Genomic DNA, 22,709 nt, shown 5'->3' with positions numbered 1-22,709 from the left:
GTACATATTTTAAATTTAACAACACTTAGAAACTACATTAAACTCTTTTATTAAAAAGGAAAAGGTTTTCTATAATATGGGCCCTTTAACTTCTTTCTAGACATTTTTACTTGTTTTATGTCATTTTGTCTAGAGAAATTGTTTTTTTTTGGTTTTGGACATAATGTAGACAATATTGCTTATAATATTACAACAATCTCGAAATTAGCCTTTTATTTTAAGCCCCATGTGTCAAACACAAGGCCTGCCACACAATCCTATCTGGCCCGCACAAATATTTTAATTTTCTATTAATATTAGCCCGTTTCACAGTGCACTGCACTACAGTCCCCAGCATGCACTGCAACTTAATGTACGCTCTGACTCTCCTTCCCCAACAACAGTCTATAGGATAGCGGTTACACCTCAGTTCTACACAGGTCTGCACAATTCCACACCAGTCATATAACCAAATACACTGTTTCATCTGCAGTTCAGTCAGTATAAACACTTAACATTAGCTCAGCAGCTCAGAAGTCTTAATGAACTTGGAGCAAAGAAAGGATGCCAGGTGTCTACTTCAAGCAAATAGGTAGGTTTAAAAAGGAAACTCCTGGGGACATTTAAATTTTTAATATTTCAGGTGACCATGTAATATTTTAGGGTCTACTACAAGTGTCTGTATTTTGTATATTTTGAATAAACAATGGCCACTTTGAGTTGTAGCACATCATTAATTAAAAATGAAATAAAAACATTTTTTCTCTGGCCCACAGATTTGATGAGATTTTTTAATATGGCCCTTTTACTGGTTGAGTTTGGCATCCTTGTTTCAGACCAAAAGGATCCCAAAAAGAAAAGAAACCAGAGGCCTTACACACCTGAGGTGTGCCAAAAAGGGTTTTTTTCAAGGAATATCTTAGAAGATCCAGGTTTTGTTAAGTAAATGACACTTAAATGTGTGATTCATTAACAAACCCTTTTCATTAATGAGATATCCAAGAGTGAGGAAACCTGAAAATGGTGTAAAGAACTTCCACATAATGCCAAAGCTCTGTATTAGTTAAAGGTTTCTGCTAGATCTCTGAATTCTGCTAGCCTACTTTACTTCTACTTGAGTCATTATTTCACCAAGAAACAATACTTTTACACATGTATGGGCCTACTTGCCTCAGCCAATGGCCATCCAAAGAGGCCCTGACGCAGTGGGTACCGGCTGTGGGTGGACACAATGCAGGAACGACGTTAAGCTAGAGAAAGGATGGTCATGGAGGGGAATTAGGTGACCTCTGGGGTCAGGCATGACACTGAGGTAAAAGCTCTACTGACAAAACCCTCTGTATCCTCTCAAAGCACCAGGAGAACGTGTTATTGTGCGTTCATGGAGGCCAAGGGTTCAGTTGTGGCCTAGAGGAGGAGAATAGAGGAGGAATCCGGGGGTCACTCTTTTAGCCACACATTCCCATGCATATTCACAACAGCCATTCAGTGAGCGCTCACCAAAAGAGCCTCGGTTTCCCTCCGCTGAAGGGCCTTCTGAGCTGTAAACTCCGAAACAGGAATGCAATCAGCCGCTTCATCTCATCACACACACGCACACCCACCCTGAGGTAATTAGATGGAGCGAAGGTTATGAAAGCACAAAAGGGGCGCATTGTTTTGGACCATCAGCCTTTATAGTAATAGTGTCTGAAAAATATTTAGAAGAATTTTTTTTGCACAATAAAAGCATTGATGTGGCAGCCAAAGTATGCTATTTGAGGAATTCTGTGTGAAATGCATATTGGGCGTCAGAAACCAAGAACAGCACCAATGGCAACTGAACACACAAAGGAGAAAGTGAAGATTCCTGTAGGAAGGGTAAATTGAGGACAGGCCAGACAGAACAGATGATAGCACACATTTATTTTAAGATTTTGTTTTCTGCATGATCCATTTTCAAAAAGTAGAAAAGACATGGATGAATACAGCTATCAGCCAAAAAGGCACTTATAAAACGTTGATCAATAAAATGGTCTGTTTTTAAGTCAAAAGATAAAAAATACAACAAAAAATCCTTCACTTTGTACATCTTTCCAAAAAAAAAAACACCAAAAGAACACAAAATAAATAAATAACTTAAAATGACGTAATAGAAACCAAAGTTCTGTACAAATGTTCACTGACTTCACAAGAGAAGTGCAGAGCTTATGTCGGGAACAGTTACAGAGTTATTAGTTTGACAGTGTGGAAAATGGGCAGAGAGGTTTAGACACATTTTAGTTGCTTTGGCTTTTGATTCCTTGTGGTTTTTGCACTGGGAGCAAATATTTGTCTTCTCAATTAGTTTTTTTTAAATCTTCATTTTGGCCTTAGACTGGTTGTGTGTCTGGATGACTATAAGCCTTGTTAATTATTATACCTTGCATAAATATTAGAAAACAATTGCATCAGAATTTAGGGTTATATAACTACACTCTCAAAAATAAGGGTGCCAAAAAGGGTTCTACGCCACTGAACAGTGGTTCCCAACTTTGTCCTCAGGTTCCCCCACGATGGTCCAAACTTTTTATCTTCATCTCTGTGTGTTGTGAGTTGGGCTGGAGCAAAAATGTAGACCAGGTTGGAAAGCACTTCCATAGAAGAACCGATTTTGTAAATGAGATGTGACGTGAACCTTTTTACATCAGAATTTGTATAGAACCTTTACTTGTGTGACATTTCAAGGCTCTTCATGCTTTCGTTTTCAAACATAGTTCTTCGGAGGAACCAAAAGTGGTTCTTCTATGGCACCAAAAGAGGGTTCAAAGAGCCCTGTGTGGCACATTCTTTAAGAGTATACTACGAAGAATTGGCCAGCTGGAGTAATCAATCAATTTCAAAACACAGATAATTTTTCTCTCTTTTTTGAACAAAAGTAAGGGAAAATAAACTTGTTATTAATTGTTACAATGAATAACTGCAAAGAAATAGTTGGTTTGGGTGAACTGAAGGCATTTCTTATAGTAGCTACACTGAAGCACTCCTGACGTTCCCAAAGTAACAAGCAATTCCATAGAAGGGTAACAACTGTTCCTATGGTGGAGCATCCATTTGACCTGCATTTGGATCTGCTGAAAGGCCGCATTCTTTGGGTTGTCCTGGTGTCCATTTTGGTCTTTCCAAGCTGCCAGAAGCTATGGCATTTGAATACACGTTTATGTTGCAGTCTTTGGCTGCGTGTCTCAGTCTTTAAATGGCATGTTCCTGGTGTTTAGCTTTGCAGTCTTTGGCTGCATGTTCAAGTCTATGATCCTGAGACATTCAAAGTTTGCTCTCTTCCTCCTCTAAAGGTCGGTTTAGGCCAGGGATGTACTTTAGAAGTCTTCGCCTAAAGCTTTTCTGTTTTGGCTTCCTCTGCAATGAGCTGAAAGCACCACATTGCTGCTTCTCTCCTGTAGGCGCTGACGAAGATGTTGCTGAAGAGCCTCTCAGGTAGCTGCGTGTGCTGGCGCTGCGGGTCAGTGAGGTTTTGGCCGAGGCGAACAGCTCGCTGGCTGGCCGGAGAAGACGCTGGCGCCCCAACTGCGGCCTCTCCTCAGAAGCTTCACCAGGGTTACTGGACATGTCACTGTTGCTGCCGTTTCCTCCCAGGTAGAAGCAGGTCTGGTAGAGAGGATCATCATCACCGGTGGCTGAGCTGAGGTGGCTGATGCTGCTGTTGGCACTGCCTGTGCCAGTGCAGCGGAGGGCACGCATTACTACTGGACTCGGAGCACCGAGGCTGCCGTATATACCGGCCGACTCCAAGGATTCATACACAGCCACATCACTCATTACAATACCTGGAAAAGGGGACAGAGAGACAGCCGGTTAGGCAATGTCACATGTGGTCATGTTTCATGGAGCAACTCATTTTACCCATATTCTATAGTTTTCTTACTTCAGAGAAAATAAACTGCAGTTTAAAAAACTTCAATCAACTCTTTTTGGGTGTGTGGATTCTTAGGAAGTCTGTAATAAGATGTTTCCTGACAGCCAGGAACAGCACAGTGATTAAGTGTTTTCCACACTCTAATAGCTACACTAGAGGCTCCCAGCAGTAACAACACTCCTCAGCACTTCACAGTGAATGGGCAGGATTAATTAAGTCATAAATGTGTTTGTGGTGACATCATAAACATGAGAAATTCAAAACCAGCTGTATTTGCAGCTTGATTTCCATATATCAGGGTTGTGCAGCTAATGTTTTGAGTCCTGCACAATTTGATGTTTTTCCTGCTTTATTGCTGCGTTTATATGTTGGCAATAGGCAGTTGACTGCAAACTGGAGAGTCCATTGTTTTCAATGGAGCTGTGATGAAAGATTTTGCCACTGCCAGCAGCAATGGCAACATATCGCAGTGGTTAGCGGAACATTCTATTAAGAGTTCAAAGTTCCCAACTTTGGCCATCAACCACGCCAGTAGAATAAACTAGATGTTGACTTTTTTGGGAGTCGTGGATGCCAAACACTGTATTATACACATACCGCTATGGGGCACCGAACGGCGTCTTTTTTTAAATGGAAACATATAAATACAGTACAACTCTCTGACAAAACCTGGCAATTAACGGAGTTAAATCAGGTGTGTTTGAGCAGGAAAAAATCACCAAACTGTGCAGGAATTGGTTCTTCCAGGACTGGAATTCTCCACCTCTGCCATACATGGATGGCTAGTGATGGCTATCTTTTACAACTTTAACAATGCTTACATGCTACATAAGGAAAATTTGTTTTTCCATTATGTTGACCCTTTTAACCTTGCATATAAACAGTAAAATGTGTTATGGCAGCATTTGAACTTTGGTGTACAAGATCAAAGAACTGGTTTGGATCCGTCTAACGGTGGCAGTAAACATACAGCTGCTAACCAGGCGCTACAAACCTAATCCACGTGTTAGCATAATGGAGTGTACTATGAAGTCTGCTTTGACACTTTAACACACAAACACAGAGCAGAATATAAGGAAGATTCAGGCATACTAAAGCATATAACTGCTACACTTTATCTCAACAGACTCAATAAGGCTGCGTACTATAGATAAACCTATTGAGCCTTATATATAGACCACATACGAAGATGATGTTTCATAATGACTCACATAGAGTGAGCTAAAAAAATAGCCTCACCATGAACAAGTCTCTGTTCCTGCACCATCAGGGACCGGTACTCATCCCACTTCTCATGCAGCGTTTGCTGGAAAAACAGAATAACAGAACATCACACAAAATGTTGACCATTTTGCGTCACAGCTAACAGCCTAAAACAGAACACGGGCTTTTTTAAATGAGAAAACAGAAGTGATGTTTAAGGACAGAACACAATGCTAGCTGTGTACAATGTGCTACACAATGTTTGTTCTGTATTAAAAGCTCATTTCAATGTCAGCATTTACTTAGTCTTTGCCACAAATGCCCCGCCCACAGATGTATGGAGCATCTGGTATCTATTGTTATGCTGGCCACAACTATCAGTTGCATTCTGATTGTCACTTTCATGCATCAAGTTTAATCAGTCTAACGGAAAACAAACTTTTGCAAGCAGTTGCCTGCTTTGTGTGCTATGTGGAGACTTTTGGAGCAAGATGTAGCTGCTGAACTTAACAATGTTTGTGGATTTTACAGCATCACATTTTGTAGACGCTACTCAAGAGTTTTCTTTGAAGAATTTGGAAGCTAGTGATATATCCTCGCATGTCGACGCATACCACTTTGTTTCCTGCGCATGTGTTTTTAATGTGGCTCTATTTTAGAAGCCTCCTCCTAAGCAAGGAGTTATGTGGATGTCAACTTTAATGTAAAGAGATTCGTATCACAATTACGAAGACTGTGTGTTTCTGTAAGTATGTGATGGTTCTGTAAGCAGGAATGGACTGTAACTATTCAGGGCAGGCCTTCAGTTTAGGTTATGAATGTGAAAACTCTGATAATGCTAATTTCTGCTAGCGGACATTAAATTCCAGTCAAACGTAAAAAATGTACTACCAAAGCTGTAAATATGCACTAAAGTCTGTCAGGAAGTTGCAATATTTTTTTGTTTGTCACACATTGTGGTCTAGACATGTTCTTAAGCAACAGCTCTGCTGAAAACAGGTCTAAAACTTGTGTAGTGTTGTGATCGTGTTATAAGCCACTTCTGCTTTAGTTGCTTCACCAGAAGGCCCTGCTGTTCTGCCAAGAGGAATGTGCGGCTGAGTGGTGGTTCTGCTCGAATGTGCTCGTTCAGCTGTGGATTGGTATGTTGGGGGGATTAGGAAGGCACAGGCACGGCAACAGGTGTGGCGTGAGGAGACGGGTGGGGCTGCCGTAGCATACTACAGTTTAAAGCTGGTGTGCGTTTTATGGTCACAGACTTATTATAGACAGAACACGTATAAGAAATGTATAAAAGGCTGCCATGCAGCTCTATGTACAGGGTATCAGAGTTGCTTCTGAAACAATGGTTGTTTATGTGTGCGTTTGTGTGAGATGCTTACCTTCAAATACTGCAGGCGGGCCTCAAGTTCTGCTTTCCTTATTGTGTTGCTATATACAGTTTCTAATCTGGAAATGACAAAGTAGCATGATCAATCAACTGTGACACACCATTTCCTGAGTTTCAGTGCAGTACTGAATCAGTTAATTCACTCAACTTACACATAAGGTTGCATCAGAACCCCTCCCATCCCCCAGAGGTCCACTTATGACACTTGTGTGGGCTTATGTACCAAAAAAGGCATAATTCATTTTCACTTGATTCTGTAATCAGGCTGTTTTTGTTACTGTGCCTTTGATACATGTAGATGAGCCCTGTTCAATTTGGCTGCCTTGTTTTGTGCCTCATTTAAAAAAGGAGTCCAGGCTGAAACACTCATTTCAGCATTATTGGGCGAGGACAAACTTTACAGTGGGATATATCTAAATACACCGGTTTTTGTGATATCACAAAAACAAGAATTTTAATACAGGCTGTTATTGCATATTAGTTTCCATATATGGACAGTATGGATGGGGATAGACATTTGACAATGTTTATATACTAGAAAGGCTCTTTTATTAAAAAAAAATCATCAAATAGGCAGTAAAAACATTTTTCAGTCTCTCTTAGTTACATCTGTATCATACAGTTGGTTATTTCAGATAATTGTGGATTTTTTTTGTAAAACCTGTTGACTCGGAATGAAAACAGAAGCCAATGTGCAGCCCATTGGCTTCAACTGTTTTGTGTTCTTTTCAAAGTATAAAGAAATTAATATCTGTGGTAACTAATAATGTTTCCAATACTGCAGATACAAAACTGGTTAAAAAGTTCCATCAAATTTTCAAAATGTCTGCCTAAGTCAGTCGCCAAGATGTAAACAAAGTCATTTAGAGTGGTTTGGTGTGAAATTCTCTGTTCTAGAGAAACTTACAGAGTCAGAATTGCTCACAGTGGTGGTGAGAAGAACCAATGTCCAAAACATTTAATACTTCTAAAAGATCTCTCACAGAAAGCTGTTATGAAAATGGTTATGAATATGCTGCTTGATGCATAAGACCTTGTAAAAAAGCATAATTTTGGATTTTGCATTGCAGATATCATGATCCCTGGTTCCCATCATCATCACTGTAAAGAAAATGAGTTAAGTTTCTCTACAATGAACCATTTCACATCAAACCACTCTGAATTGCTCTGTTTACATCTCACTAATTAAATTTTGTTGAAAATTTTGCAAAATGGGTGGAATTCCCCTTTAAGAGAAATCTCACAGCCTTGTGTAAACCTCTCCTTTAACATTAGACCCCAGACAACAAACGTGTCTGGGTCCGAGCTTAGCGATTTACAAGGCCCAGCTCCCCCACATGTATCCAATTTCAAGACCAGTTTGCAACTTCGGTGACACGGATATGAAGGGGGAACTTTGTTTTATTAGGCTGATAACTTTCTCATTTACAGCACTGCTTTTGTGCCCTGAACACTGAGGCAAATTGTGCTTAAGGCCGTGAAGAGAGGAAAGCCATGCCCTGCTCCCCGTTCATGTGGTTCACATAACGGCCCCCTCCTTCAGTTTATAAATGGAGGTTCATTTACGCGGGCCTTTTATCTTTTATTAGCCGAGAGAGAACGAGAGTGTGGTTCCAATCAAGCTTAACCGAGCTAATTCTTTATGCTAATGAAAAAAGAAAGACCAAAGTGTTTAAGTAATTTGGAGTGAATCAGCAGAGGAAGCAGATTCGTATCTCACTTTATGAAACACGTAACCTCACGCCGAACGCTAAGAGGACGCACCAACTCCAGAACGTGACTGAGGGTGTGCTCACCTAATGGTGTTGCCTGACGACCTGACAAGCTGGACGATGTCCTTGTGGCGAAATCCTTCAACGGAGGTTTCGTTCACACAGGCGATGGTGTCTCCTGTGAATGAATGAGAAAGAACAACAGTGTTAAAGTGGAAGTCTGGAGAAATCAACTGTAAAGAGTGTTTGTTTTCTTCCAAATGCACCATTCTAGAGAAACTTACTGCAGTGGTGGTGATACAAAGCAGACATCTGAAGCGTTTAATGCCTCCAAAAGCTCCCTCATAGAAAGTTATTACATTAAAATTTGTTATGAATACACTGCCTGACACCTGAGACATCTGATGATAGTTTTGAGAGTATTGGTATTTTGGCGTAAAGCGTATTTTGTAATGCCCTGATGGCGCAGTGATGCAGGACATTATAATTAATGATAACATCACAAGTTATTTTATTGGATTTACAAGACGTGTAGGTTCACTTATCATTTTTGATAGCAATTAAAACTGCTATTTTAGTGCAGTAGACATGTCACCTGGTTCCTATCACCACCACTGTAAAGAAATCAGAGATAGCAAGTTTCTCTACAATGCAACATTTCACATCAAATCACTCTGAATGACTTTGCGTACATTGCAACAGTTGAATTGTGCAGAAATTTTGAAAATTAGCACCTTTAAGTGGTGCTTAAGATGGAAAACATCCACACTGGTTCATTCAGTGGTGGGGTTTTCACAGCAGTCTGTAGGGCACCATTGATTTCATTAGTAATCAGGGATTAAGATGAACTGAGTAATCAGAATTAGAAAAAGACATAACAATAACAACTGGCTTTAATGAACAACAAACCATGCATAGCCTTTCAAAGTTTTGAAAACATATATTAGGAATATAAAAGCAAAATGCACATAAGTGGGTGCATTTACTACGTGCAGAGTAGGAGAGATATTGTAAAATATACATCATGTATTATCATGCAAGTTGCCAAGTAATCACTGCAAAAATATGATAAATTGCAAAGAAACATTCTGCTCAGATTTTTACGATCAATGCACTGTTCACAGCGATGGTGATTGAGAAATCCCAAGCGTTTAGTGTCTTTAAAAGACATTGAGAGGGCACATTTAGACAAAACAGTCCTCAAAAAAAGTTGTTTTTTTCCCGTTTACCACTATTTTATTAATATCAATATCACATATAAAACTGTGAGTTGGTTAGTTTCTCTGCAATGAACCACTTCACACTCTGAATGACTTCACATCTGAAGGACAAAGTTATGCAGAGATTTTGAGAAATGGGTGGAACTCCCCTCTAATGCTGATCCTTCTTGTGTGGGCTCACGGCACTCAGCACCTGGCACAAGAAGGTTTTCCAACTTCCCTGACAACACTCAACGTTCTTTGGTAGCACAGTCTATGATGAGGCTGTTTTATAGCCATTTTGAGTCTGGCTTGGTTTGAGCTTTTCCACAAAAACAGTTAGAAGCTCTGGAGTGTGTTTAGTTCTGAATGTCATTTTTCCCTTTTCAAAGCTGTGGGCTGTTCTAGCACATTTGATGAGGTCATGCGTCTCAGAGAAGAAGGCCAATGAGGACAATGGAGAAAAGCATGCAGAGAATGTAGGAAGCGAAACTAACAGACACTGACACACAGCTGATCAGAGATCAGTTAGGATTGGGTCTCAATAGTTTTGGGTGGGGCTAACTCATCAGATATCAGAAAATAAGCACAACCTGTACTTGGAACAATATGCTTGTCTTCTTAAATGGTATGATAGACATGCAGTCTGCAGATATTAGATTTCCTTCCTGTACACTGTATTATGGGCAAAACTGTTAATATAATGAGCTCACAAGATCAAAAGGACTCAAAAACATGTTTATGGAAAAACAAAGGCAAGCCGTCTGATACTGGACGACGTTTAGTGTAAATTGCTGTTGACTTATTATGCAAGAAACTACATGAGTCACCAAACTTCATCACTGAATTAAACTAAGGACATCAAATTTGACATTAGCATGAAAACACAGCAAGGAAAGCAAATTAAGCCTTAATTAGGTTTTAATGGTCACTGGAGGTTACTGTGGAATAAGCCTCTTTGTGTAAATGTCTTCTTGATAAATATCCCTGACGAATACAGAGACCACGTTTGTTTGAGGCGACCAGAGGAAGCAGCACTATGTTCAGCGCAAATCTTCGAGAGATTAAAATAGGGTTGCTGTGTGTGAACGTGCAGGAACTGAGTTCACGCCTGAAAGCCTTCCGGTGTTACTGTGCGAAAGAGAAAAGTCCGGATGTCTGTGAGCTCTGAGCTGATACTACTAGAGCACCGCAGGTTTCGTTGACGGAAAAACAGGTAGATACATAGGTGATGTTTGCATTTCCCTAAACAGTAGGCCACTCATCTCTCTCTGTGTTGACACAGAGAAGTGACAGAAGGCCTTCAGGTCACAAAACAAGACAGGGTGGGGCAGACACACACGCTAGCAGAGTCACCTCAAAACACTGCCTTTTATCATCGGTGCTTTCCCAGAAGGAATAGGGCCGTCACTGACATCAAATGTGGCATCCCCTTGTATAAGGATCAGCATAGAAAGCTGAAACGGAGGAAACTGGTCTTGCCCCTTAATCTGATGATCTGTTTAAACTCAGGGCATTAACAGAGATAGTAATAAGCTAAATATACAAAATCATCATTTATAGGGTACTTTCTATTAGCAGGTGTCCGTCCCAAACCCTAACCCCTAAATTTACACTTGTTAAAATAATACTTACTTTTGTTTTTATTCAATGTTTTAAAGATCTTTTTGATTTCTTTTGAAGTGAAGTTGAAACATTTAGATTTACCATGACTTTAATTCTGAAACTAAAAAAACTAAAAAAAATGCTGTCACATATTTTCATGTCACTACCGCATCAAAGGGTTTTAGTCCATGGACGGAGCCTTATTTTAGCCACACCCCTGCATTTTAGAGCAGAAAGTGAGACTGCATCCCTGTCCCTCATGGCCACACGGAAGCAGTTAGATCCTACTGTTTTGAAGTTAACGTGTCCCAAAGTCTGAAGAATCAGTATGTAACACTAAGAATCGTCACTACTAAAACACATACTTTGTGCACCTAAGTAAACTTTTTGTGTTTTAATGAAAAATATTATGATTTTATGTGTGTACAAATATTCAAAGCTGTGTTTGCTAGTCATGTACTGGCTAGCATTTTTGAGTTCTGCTAAAAAATAGCTTGAATTGTCACTACCGAAACAGTCGCTACTGAAACATAAGTAGGTAGTGTCAGTAGTGTTATGATTGTTTTTATAGTGACAAAATGGTCATTCATTTATTTTAATAAAATAAACATAATTAAGGCATGAAGTCACTCAAAACAAAAATAATTTAGTATAAATTTCAAGTCGATTAAAAGTCAAAAGTTTGTTTTTCAACTTTGAACCAATTCGGTTGAATGATTCATCTGTCCCAGTGGGTAGTGACTAGGCACTTATTTATAAAACTGATCAGTTCAGATCCTAAAAGCTGATTGGCTAAATGTTTAGATTATGCTGGGTTACTGTACTAAAAAGGTTTTGATATGATAGAAATAAAAAGACTAAAATAAAACATTGGAAAACTTTAGCAGGGTGGGGGGGAAGTATGCATTCAAGGGTTATTTTCATCACTTAGGCTGCTGCTTAGTAGGTCTTTATTCTAGCCTGTGTGACAAATGCCAGTTTAGAGAGAGACCGCCTAACCAAACAGTGTTAATGCACTTTACACACACTTACCAACTTTAAGGCCGGCGAGCTTGGCTGGACTGTCCTCGTGGACTTTGCAGACGAATGTGCACATCTCCACAGAGTTCTCATCCTGGTGGTGCAGCCCATATGTCTGCAAGAAACAAACAGCTAAGTAAGTAAACAAAGGAAAATGAATGAGACTGGCTCGCGTGCAGAGGGTGTTGACCATGTGTAGGTCAGTAAATGTACACAGGGATCAGGTACATAAACAATGAGTCATAATGGACTGGTAGGTCCATTCTGCAGTTTTTAATGACAAAACTGTATCTCACTACCTGTATGACTTTATTAACAGACGAATGTGTCAGTATGACTCCAACAATTCCACATTCATTAAACATTGACATTGACACAGAAAAAACTGAATTTGCAGGCTGAAAAATAAAAGCTTTTCAAGTTGAATATCTTATGTTCCGACCAATGAACTACCAATGTTTATACAAGGACTGTATCATATTGTTACGCTATCAATTTTAAAATTTGGGTATCAACAAGCCTACAGCAGCCATTCTGCAGCAAAATGTGTGAAATCTGAATATGTGGAAGTGTAGAGCAGCTTTCAGAGCCAGTATTTACATCAAAATGTTAATTATTTGACTGAATCTGCTTTAAAATGAATGCTTGGTGTCACCCCTATTCACCCCTCAGGGAAACAGAATTTGTGCGACAGTTTCCAACGTCTGCAGTTAGGGGGTGACCTCAGGCTACTGGTCACACATAATACATCCTCATTTAACAAGTCAAACTGAAACTTGGCCTTCAGAAACTTCTCTTTTAGAGAGATTTCCTGCTGTCGTGGCATGAAGTAGAACAGGTCATCCAACAGTAGCCTGTCAGATTTTGACAAAATCCTTTCCTGCTAAGTAGGTAGTTTGGCTTGGGCTAATCAATGCTAAGCAGTTTGTTTTTGTAGGACAAAAAAAACTTGGCCTGAGGCTGGCTTTGGCCAAAAAGGACCAGAACCCCTGACCAGAATCTTGACAATGACTGTTAAAGAGATAGTTCTGTGGAGGAAAAACAAGTTTACACAAAGTGAAGACAAAATTCAGGCTTCTGCTTAGCTGCTAGCACTGTTTTCAGCTATGCAGTGTACATTTGTGCATTTTTATAGCTAACAGTTTGTCATACTTTGTCAGGAACCACATAAGTAAGTCTGTTTGAGATTACTTAATGATATCTATGTGGTTTGAAATAAATGTGATGATTCAGGCACGCAGGGCAGACAATGCTAGTGAGATAGTTAGTATAGCTACATTAGCTTTGTAGCTCAAGCACAAAGAAGCAGTCAAACAGGCCTTGGATGGTTTGCTAAAGGGAAAATTGTGTGAATTTGACTTTTTGCTAAACTCTATCTTTACATTTGAGGTGCCACAACGCTGCCACTTAACCCAGCAGGTTCACATTACAAACCCTGCACATGCAGGAAGCGTGTCGGACGCTCTGACCTGCAAAGATAAAACTATTCCTGCAGGAAGAGGAGCTCCATCAGATCACTTGGAAAGCTTCAATATGCAAAACAGCAGCAATACTTCCTACCGCTAATGAGTAGCTATGTAGGACATCATTCACTATAAAGCTCCACATAGGACACAGCAGTCCTGTCAATGCTTGTTAGACTCATTTGCTTACTGGAACATTTGGTATCGGTGATTCAAATGAGTACTGCATCTTGATAGGCTCTGATACACTACCAACTAACATGCATAATGATACTACAGAAAGACATTACAGATAGTACCCTGTATCCATTGTTTTGGGACATACTACAGAGTGTTTTGGAGACAGAGACAGAGAAATGGAGAACACAAAAAAGAAAATGAGTCATAAAGAACCCCATCAACTTAATGCCTTTTTATTTGGGGTTGTCACAGAGCTAGCTGTGCGTGCATACTACTCATCACTTCCTGCATTAAACCCAAGATATGTGTTTGAGGTTAACACATATGGCAACTGAGTGTGTCTTGAAACTTGCACCCAGTCAGAAAGAGGTAAACCTGACTAACCTCTGATGTTCTTCATCCTCTTACTCAATCTGACAAAAACTAAGCATGTCACCAGGGGGAAATTCAAGCATCTTTGATAAAAGTCATGCAAACGAAACACCTAACAATCATCTCATAAAGAGAGCTCTCATGGCTGACGCAACGTCCCCAAAAACCTGGAGATCATACTGAATCAAGACGTTCAAAACGTGGGGATTATTTATCAAATGCAGCATGAAATTCCACACAGGCTTTCAAGCTCTTCAAAATGTTTGGAATCCTCCACTTCCCTTGCTTCCCGTGCTCTCCCACCCTTTCCTAAGGCCTGGATGTGTCTCAGATGTGCTGCTGCACTCAGATGCGAAATACCAATACATAGCTTACAGAGTCAGATAATTTGGTGCAAATACAACATATGCACCAAATGTGGAATGTTAGAATCATTTATGAGGCAATTTTTGAATATAAATCGGTGTTGTCGGAAGAAAACCTTGTGTCTCCAAAATTAGAATTTTACAGGAGAAGGAAAAAACCTACTTAATGTAAGTCAATGGAACCAGACTTTTTTCCCCAAGTCATTTTGGGCCGTTTCTTTTGGTCCATATGTGTGTGTGTGTTTAATTAATATATATATATATATATATATATACACACACATATATGTGTGTGCTGCTGTTGCTAGCCTGCCTATAGTTGGGCATCTTAAGGCCACTCTCAGGATGCTGAACCTGTCTCTTCATCAGAGTTTGTCCTGATGTCACATCCTGGATCAGAAGGCCATACCGGAAAGGAGGGGTCTGCTGTCCTACAATGGTCTGGGCCATCCAACACTAAATATAAACCAGCTATCTGGCATGGAAATACATTCGGACCAGACCGATATGAGCAATATTTATGTGTTCACTGACCAAACAAACCTACTTTTGATGGAAACAAAAGTTACTGTCACGCTTATAACTAATGTATTAGTGAATTAGACTTTTAAAACAATTATATTGCTGCTGTTGGAAGAAAACCTCCATCTCTATTTTTGTTATTGTTTTAGTTTTTAACATACTTTGAAAGTGCCTGTTTTTCTTTACATTGTGTGTAAATTTCATGAAGAATGGACCAAAAGATTACTCTGAAAAAGTCTGGTTCCATTGACTTACATTAGAAGTAAAGTAGGTTTTTCCTTCTCCTGTGAAGTTACCATCTTGGAGATACGATGTTTTGTTCCAATAGCAGCGATATATTCATTTGAAACTGAAACAATATACAGTCCCTAAAATCTATAATCCATTATTGTTGATGTCCACTTTCAAAAAACTTTGACTGTCAAAGCGCCTATAGCTGCAGAAACACCCACACATTAATATATTAATAGAAATAAGAAGTTGCTGACTGTCAGCTCAGCAGTGTGTATAAAAGTGTTTGGTTTCCTTTCACATCTGAGTTATCTTCTATAAATTATGATCCTGTTTTTTTGACCAGAAAAACCAGCATATCCACTTCTCTCTACTTCTGAATGCTGAATGCAGTGTGCCAGACTGCCAGTTGGTTGTGGTTGTATTCCATGTACACAGCACGTGCCTGTTGTTTGGTTGCTTCTGATTGGTGTTAATTGTCTACAGGCAGATCACAAGTTAAATTTCTCCACTTAAAATTTACTGAGACAATGTTGTTGATCATGGAGGCTATAAAAATAATTGTAGCTCTTCTGATTTTAAAATTGCAATCTTTCAAAGTGTGAGTTCGATATAAAACCAATCAAGTTTCCAGCCCTGATCTGTGGCACCTTCATATCAGCTGGCCAATATATTATTTAAACTCTTTTTGGTATATAGACAACAAACTGATGGTGACATTACCACGAGTACTGTGATATTGCACTACTATTCATGCACAAACTACAGCTAACAGTACAGGCCCTCACAAAGCGAGCACTGTACGCTAGTACAGGGAGATTTCACCAAGGACAGGAGGTTAACAATGTCCGCCAGCAGGAAAACATGTGGAACCAGGGATAAAAAAGGGATTTATTCTATTTCTCAAAACCGCAGAGGATCCTTAAAACGCATACCAATGCTCAGGCTCCAAATAGTTGAGAGGTTCCTATTAAAAAGCACCTTTGTACTGATAATAAATATTATTTTTATCTCTTTCACCTCTGAGTGTTCTTTATCTAATAAACACTGATGTGCTCTACTGTCCAGCAGCTCATCCAGTCTGCGTGTTTCAAAAAGCTCTGAAATCTTATTAAAGATAACAAAATATCACCCGATTAAGCACAGTTTTTGCTTCTAAATTTAATAACCTCACCAGAGCACTCAATCCTGTACCCCTTCTCTATGTGCTAAATTAATTTTACCCTGACGTCGGTACAGCAGTTTCAGAGCTCAGCCCACTTTCATCAGCTGTCGGAATAAATCTGGTTAAACAAGCTCCAAAAGAGAATCTTCTTACCTGAATCTCAAAGCCAAATGTTTCATCCTCTTTCTTCTCCAGGACCACCACCTTCCTGTAAAAACAAAGTGAAAAGAGAGCACATTTGATAGGTTAGATTTATAATAATACACAATATACTGATATATCAGGGTCTTATCAAGATTAAGGCTCACTCCCAAATTCAATATATAAAACAAAGTGGCTCTCTTAATGGTATTACACAAATATTCCAACAATAAAGATCAATGAACACTGAATACTGAAGTCATGTGACCTGCTCGATGCTAAGACATCTACACTTTTAGAGCTGATTCTAGGACAGTAGCAACTGATCTTTGATTTCCAACTGTGTTCTATAATTGGGACTGTATTTTCTTTTAATTATAGAAAAGCAATGAATTAACTTCAGTATCCTCAACATAGAAGTGATGTCACAATATCTGTGTAACATACAAGTCGACTCAATTGAAACCACCTCAATGAAACACATACAAACAGAGCACAGTGGAAAAAATGTCTGTTGTAATAACAGAACAATCCTGGGTGTGCCATTATGAAAGAGCAGCTCACTTCATCAAAACATGCTTCCAGTTTTTAACAGCTTCAAAAGGCTCCTGTGAGGAAGTCAAGAGTGCAGGGAATTGGCCAATGGTTAAGTTCAGTTTGGTTTTGACTGATGTTTGAGGAGTGACGTCTGATGGTTAACTGTCATGAGAACCGAGTATTGTGAAGATCTCTGACACAACACACTTGTTCTCACACACTTAGAACTGCTGAGCAAATTATTATTGCTGAAGAAGCAACTTTAAGACAAAGAAAAAAATCTTAATGATCATTAATGTAATGTAGATTTTACTACAGGTCGATGTTTTGGTTCATTCATCACAAAATGTTTACACCATGTGAAGAATAACTGGAATTCTCAAATGACGTAAACAAACTAACGCAGGGAAAAAACGGAGTTACAAAGAACTTACAGGGGGATTCTGCTATGGCTAGAAAACAGTCAGGAGATTCGTATGACAGTTATATGACGCAATATTATGTGACCTTGGTAACGTATATAGTTCAGGGAAAAAACTCATGACACATCCAGACCCTCATAAGCCACTTTACTGTTTTACCACTCATACCGAAAGAAGAGGAACAGTAGAAAGAAACTGTAGGCTTACTTTTCTGGCTCTGGTGGCTGCGTGAGGGGCTTCCACTTCTGTAACCCACCATTCTGAGGGAGAAACAGAGAGATAGAGATAGAGAGAGAGAGAGAGAGAGAGAGAGAGAGAGAGAGAGAGAGAGAGAAGAAGAAGAGAGAGAGAGAGAGAGAGAGAGAGAGAGAGAGAAGAAGAAGAAGAAGAAGAAGAAGAGAGAGGGGGGGAGCAGTCAAGAGAACAGAAAGAGAAAAGAAAAAGGAAAAAGAAAGAAAGAAAGAAAGAAAGAAAGAAATAAAAAAAAGAAAGAAAGAAAGAAGAGGGTGAAGAAAACAAGAAAAGAGAAGAGAAAAGAAGAGAAGAGAAGGGAAAAAAGAAAAAGGACAGAGAAGAGAAAAAAGAAATAGGACAGAGAAGAGAAGAGAAGAGAAGAAGAAATATTAGATCATGCCTCTCTTACTAAATGGGACAAGACCTTTATTTTGTTTGTTTTGCTACTAACAAAACAGCTCCAGTACGTTTTGGTCTTATCTGCATACATGTGTGTGTTTTGGTAGCGAAGCTGAGATGCGACTTTGATGACACAGCAGATAAAACCTGAAATGCATGTCTGTCTGCTCTCGTCATCACTTGCCTCAATGTCACAGGACAGTTTTGTCATGTTCCTGATGCATCTCTGCAGAGCGTTTCAGGCTTCTTGTCAAAAGTTCTGTTAGGTCATGTTTGCTGGAATCGAATGTACACTTGGGTTTGCAGTGTGGGCAAACACAAGTCTGGAGCTGCTGGTGTTTCCTCACAATACGTTCATTGATGTAAAAGCCAAATCTATGCGAGACCCCACCCAGTCTCCATTGGCTAAAGGAGCAGGAAGTACAGCCCACATTATGTGTGTTTTGACTGAAGTCAATTTACCCCTGTTCTACCTCAATGGCCCAGAGTGTTGTTCCAGTGAAAGTGCACTTTGTACCAGAAACCCTTCAGGCCTAGTAAAACGTTGCCTTTCTTTATTTTCCTACACTTTCAGAATAGTCCTGGGGGCTCTTCAATGACTTCATTTATTTCCAAGAACCCTCCAGGCTCCCTTGGGGGTGGTTGTATCAGGGGCCGAATTAGTTAGCTGCACAATACCCTGTTGTGGCCTGGAAGCTGGTTTGGGTGTAGGAGGAGGGATACAGTGGGCTCCTCATTAGGCGCAGCACCCAGCAACTGGTCACTCAGTTACTTCTGCATTGTGCTTCTGTCATTTAAAAAAAATATATATGTTTAAATGTCACTGGATATAGAAGTAACACTAAAGTGTGCACGTTATCACAACTAACATCACAGCTGTGAATTTGTCGCATGTGCAAGCCAAAAGCAAGCACCAGAGGTGTGATGTTATTCGAGATAAAATGCAACATCAAGTGTTCTATCGCTTTGTCTTGCAGAGTAAAGATAATGGTAAAGACCCATAGTGTTGAGTTGTCTTCTCACAGTGGAAGGATTGACAGAAACACCTGTGGATTTTTTCAGATCTGAAGCAGCTTGATTTTCTCCTCTCTCTCTCTCAAAGATGCAAGCTTTGAGTGCTGGTTATCTGACAAGGACTGTTTTGGTGGTCTACCAGGTCTTGCATGGTTGGTAGAAGTTCCATTTTCACATATTTTCCTTTGATTTTTCCCGCTTTATGCAAGTGGATTAGTGCATATCTAATCTCCTCAGAAAGATTTCCTGAAAAATGAATAGCTTGTTCTTAATGGCTGTTATGACTGGAAATTAAAGAAAGAAAGGGTGGTCTAAAGTGCTGTATAATGACACAGCTAGAATGCTTAGATTGTGTGAATGCAACTAACTGCTATATTAGGCATTAGGCATTTCCATTGGTCACACATGCCCAAGATCACTCAACGCAATAAGGCGTTTTAAATTTGAACTCTTTGGGGAAGTTACACTCGAGTTATCAGAAAGAAAAAAAAGCCTGAGACACTGATTCCAACACTGAACCAGCCATGGTCACCCATGGTCACCATAATGACAAACCGAAACCTTGTGGTGACGCAAGAAAACAAATCCATGGCAATGCACATAACGCACAGTACAGCTGCTGTACTTCAGCAGTCTCATAAAAGTCTCAAGCAGCCGCACAGGGGGTCCATTGTAACACATAGGGCTACAATTCATAGACAGTGGCATGGACTGCGTACAGTGCGTCAGATGAGCTCGGGGTCAGAGCTTTTGGTCAAGAGCAGAGCGTGTGGGTGGTCTAGACACTATAACACCACCACTGACCATGAACGCCCTTCAAGATGTGTGGACCCAAGAGAACACTATGAGTAACCAAGCATGTGTGCTGCAACAGGGCTTGGAAATTACACCAACTTTTCCCAGAGAATGGAAGCTAGGCTGACAGATGAAATGCTCCCATGAGCAGAGACCTGCATGTTGTGAAACTTCAGGCCCCTATCATGCTCTGAACATGAATGCAGTTCAAATATATACAAGGAAATACTCAGTACTGTAATGCAGCATGTTGTTTAGGTCCATGTAGACCTATATAGGCCTATGTGGTGAAATATGTACAAAAAGAAATAAAAAGCAAAATGTCCCATTTCTGGCCTATATGCACTTATATATACCTTATATTTATAATTGCTTGAGATACAGTGGCCCCATTAAGTATTTGGACACAGAACTACAGGTAAATTTGAATGAAAACTCCTATTTCTACCCTATGTGTACTTATGTACATTCAGTGCAGCTTATATCGTCTATATACTTGCGATACAGAGACCTCAAAAGTATTTGGACACCTAACCACTGGTAAACTTTAATGAAACTCCCATTTGTACCCTAAGTGTACTTATGTAAATATAGTACAGTATACATCATCTATTTACTTGAGATACAGTGACTCCAAAAGTATTCAGACACCTAACTATTGGTAAACTTTAATGAAACTTCCTATTTCTACCCTATGTATATATATATAGTACTGCATACACTGTCTATATACTTACTTGAGATCAATGACCCCAAGCATTTGGACACCTAACTATTGATAAACTTTAATAAAAAATCCTATTTCTACCCTTTGTATACTTATGTACATACATTACAGCATGTATCACCTATATACTTGAGATAGAGACCTCAAAAGTATTTGGACACCTAACTACTGGTAAACGTTAATGAATACTCTTATTTCTACCCTATGTGTACTATTCGCTCCAGAGAAAAGCATGCTTAGCACAATATCAGTCTGATATTGTCTGTTTGAAATGCCACTTGGTTTGACGCAGTGAACTTAATACACGGCACATATGTCCAAATACTTCTTGGAGCCTCTGTATGTGTACAGGGTTGGCTTTATATACAACAGCAAAGTGTGTATTTTGCATAAATACACGCATCATTTCCATTTTATTCTTAATCTTCTTCTTCTCAGTGGGCGGTAAGTCCGGATCTGCTAACGTATGCAAATAGTAAACCAGGTGTGAACAGGTGCGAATGCCTCGCGGATGCAGGTGAGAAACGGTTCACATGCCACGCGCCAACTGCAAATGTGGCCAAACGCGCGTGCTGCTGACTCCTGGGTTAATAACTGCTCGGTGTCTGCTGCGCGCGCGTCTCCTATCAAAGCCACATCATCAACAAGTTACCGCACGCGCCGCTGTTTCTAATCAAATCATTTTTTTATGTCTCCGCGCGTAATTAATCCCAGAACCAGCTGTTCTATTTATGTGTCTAATGTACGGAGCCGTGGACAGTTCACAGTGCACTTACTTGCATTTCTGACCTTTATTTATAAGAACTTTTTAATAACGTTCAACAATTAACTTTTAATGCTTTTCCCACCTAAACAGCGATTTATGCTGTGACTTTAAACAGGTAAAGGTAAACACTGAAATCGCACTTCTCTCTTAGTAGCAGACAGATGAACTGATATTACTCTAAATAACGAAGCTGGTCAGTTCCCTATTCGAATTTTCTCGTTCCACCTTAAATGGTGCTGCCGTTAACTGCAGCACCACTTAAGGTGGAACGGGAAAATTCGAATAGGAAGCGGACTCCAATCTCGTCTCTCAGTAAGAGTAAATAATGAGGCTCTGCTGTTTACCTTCTTGAAATTTCTTGGCAGTGTTCCTCCGGAGTACGCGAGCGTCTTGTAGTTGTAAATGTCTGAGGAGCCCGAGGGTTGATCCATGGTCTTGCAGCTGTCTGATTTGGAGGAGGAGAAGTAGATATCTCCACTGCCCGGACAAGACCCCCCGTCCGGCTCGTTTGAGTTGAGTTTCTTGACCCGTCTGAAAGTCATGTTCTTCATGATCTGACGTCCAAAGAAACAACCGCGAGTGATGAATACGCTCTACCTGTGTAAAACACCCTCTCTCTCTTTCTCTCAGTCTCTCTTTCTCTCAGTCAGTCTCTCTCTCTCTCTCACCACCGTTCGCTCGGCTTTCTTCACAAAACCACTTCAGCGACTGCTCACACTCACACTTCACCCTCTACTTCAGGATGAGGGCCATGTGGAGGGGGGCGGGACTACAGCGGGGCAGGGTTTATCGTGTGCAGGATCTGATTGGATGCTTTGTAGCGCGTCATTGTTATTGTTTTCTTTTGTTTCGCTAAATTACACACATTTATTAGTTAGAAAGATTCAAGGAGCACTACGTCACATGGATAATAATAAAATGAAAACAATACATAACACGCCCCATTTTTATCTTGATCTATTTTATAGTGAGTATCTTATGTTTGGATTAATTCGAAAGCAAATGGGTTTGGAGACGCCTGACCTTCACTACACTGTACTGTACAAATAAAGGTCCTGTGCAGGTGCATTTTTCGTTCATCAAGGTACAAACTATGTAAATGTATCCTCAAAGGTACAACAGTGGTTTTAAGGTTTAATTGTGAACCGTAAATACGTTTTTCCAGGTGAAAAGTACATATTTGTTCCTTTTTATAATGTAATGTTTTAAAACAGAACAATAAAATAAAAAGCCTGGAGACAAGACGGGGTGTGTGGAGTCAATACAACTTAGAAAATATAATTTTAATGGATTATGGAACAATTCTGCTCCCTCATTAAAGGTACTGAGATGTACCCTTGAGGGTCCCACCCCAGTGACAACTATTTCAGTTTTTT

At 39.8% G+C, this 22,709-nt stretch overlaps 1 protein-coding gene across 1 annotated transcript; it reads right to left on the bottom strand.

Moving 5' to 3' along the window:
- Positions 1–1,869: 1,869 nt before the first annotated feature.
- tamalin (trafficking regulator and scaffold protein tamalin) lies at positions 1,870–22,044 on the bottom strand. The gene is made up of 8 exons (XM_036590648.1): positions 21,678–22,044; positions 17,606–17,658; positions 16,452–16,506; positions 12,013–12,115; positions 8,261–8,354; positions 6,457–6,523; positions 5,111–5,177; positions 1,870–3,782 (listed from the first exon to the last, which is right to left on the bottom strand). The coding sequence occupies exons 1-8, from the start codon at positions 21,882–21,884 to the stop codon at positions 3,262–3,264; spliced, it is 1,167 nt and encodes a 388-aa protein (XP_036446541.1). The 5' UTR covers positions 21,885–22,044; the 3' UTR covers positions 1,870–3,261.
- Between the last annotated feature and the right edge of the window lie 665 nt (positions 22,045–22,709).

The sequence above is a fragment of the Colossoma macropomum genome, unplaced genomic scaffold (genome assembly GCF_904425465.1).
Source record: "Colossoma macropomum unplaced genomic scaffold, Colossoma_macropomum, whole genome shotgun sequence".
NCBI classification, from domain to species: Eukaryota; Metazoa; Chordata; class Actinopteri; order Characiformes; family Serrasalmidae; genus Colossoma; species Colossoma macropomum.
The sequence above is the reverse complement of the archived record's forward strand: the minus strand, read 5'-3'. Positions and strand labels throughout refer to the sequence as shown.

What these genes read in the sequence shown, in the direction of transcription:
- tamalin (XM_036590648.1), bottom strand. Translation starts at nt 21,884, where the DNA reads ATGAAGAACATGACTTTCAGACGGGTCAAGAAACTCAACTCAAACGAG. An exon ending in CCCGCCTGCAGTATTTGAAG is followed by an intron (nt 5,178 to 6,456) that starts GTAAGCATCTCA and finishes CTGTTTTTCCAG; the next exon opens with CAAACGCTGCATGAGAAGTG. An exon ending in GGAACAGAGACTTGTTCATG is followed by an intron (nt 3,783 to 5,110) that starts GTGAGGCTATTT and finishes CCCCTTTTCCAG; the next exon opens with GTATTGTAATGAGTGATGTG.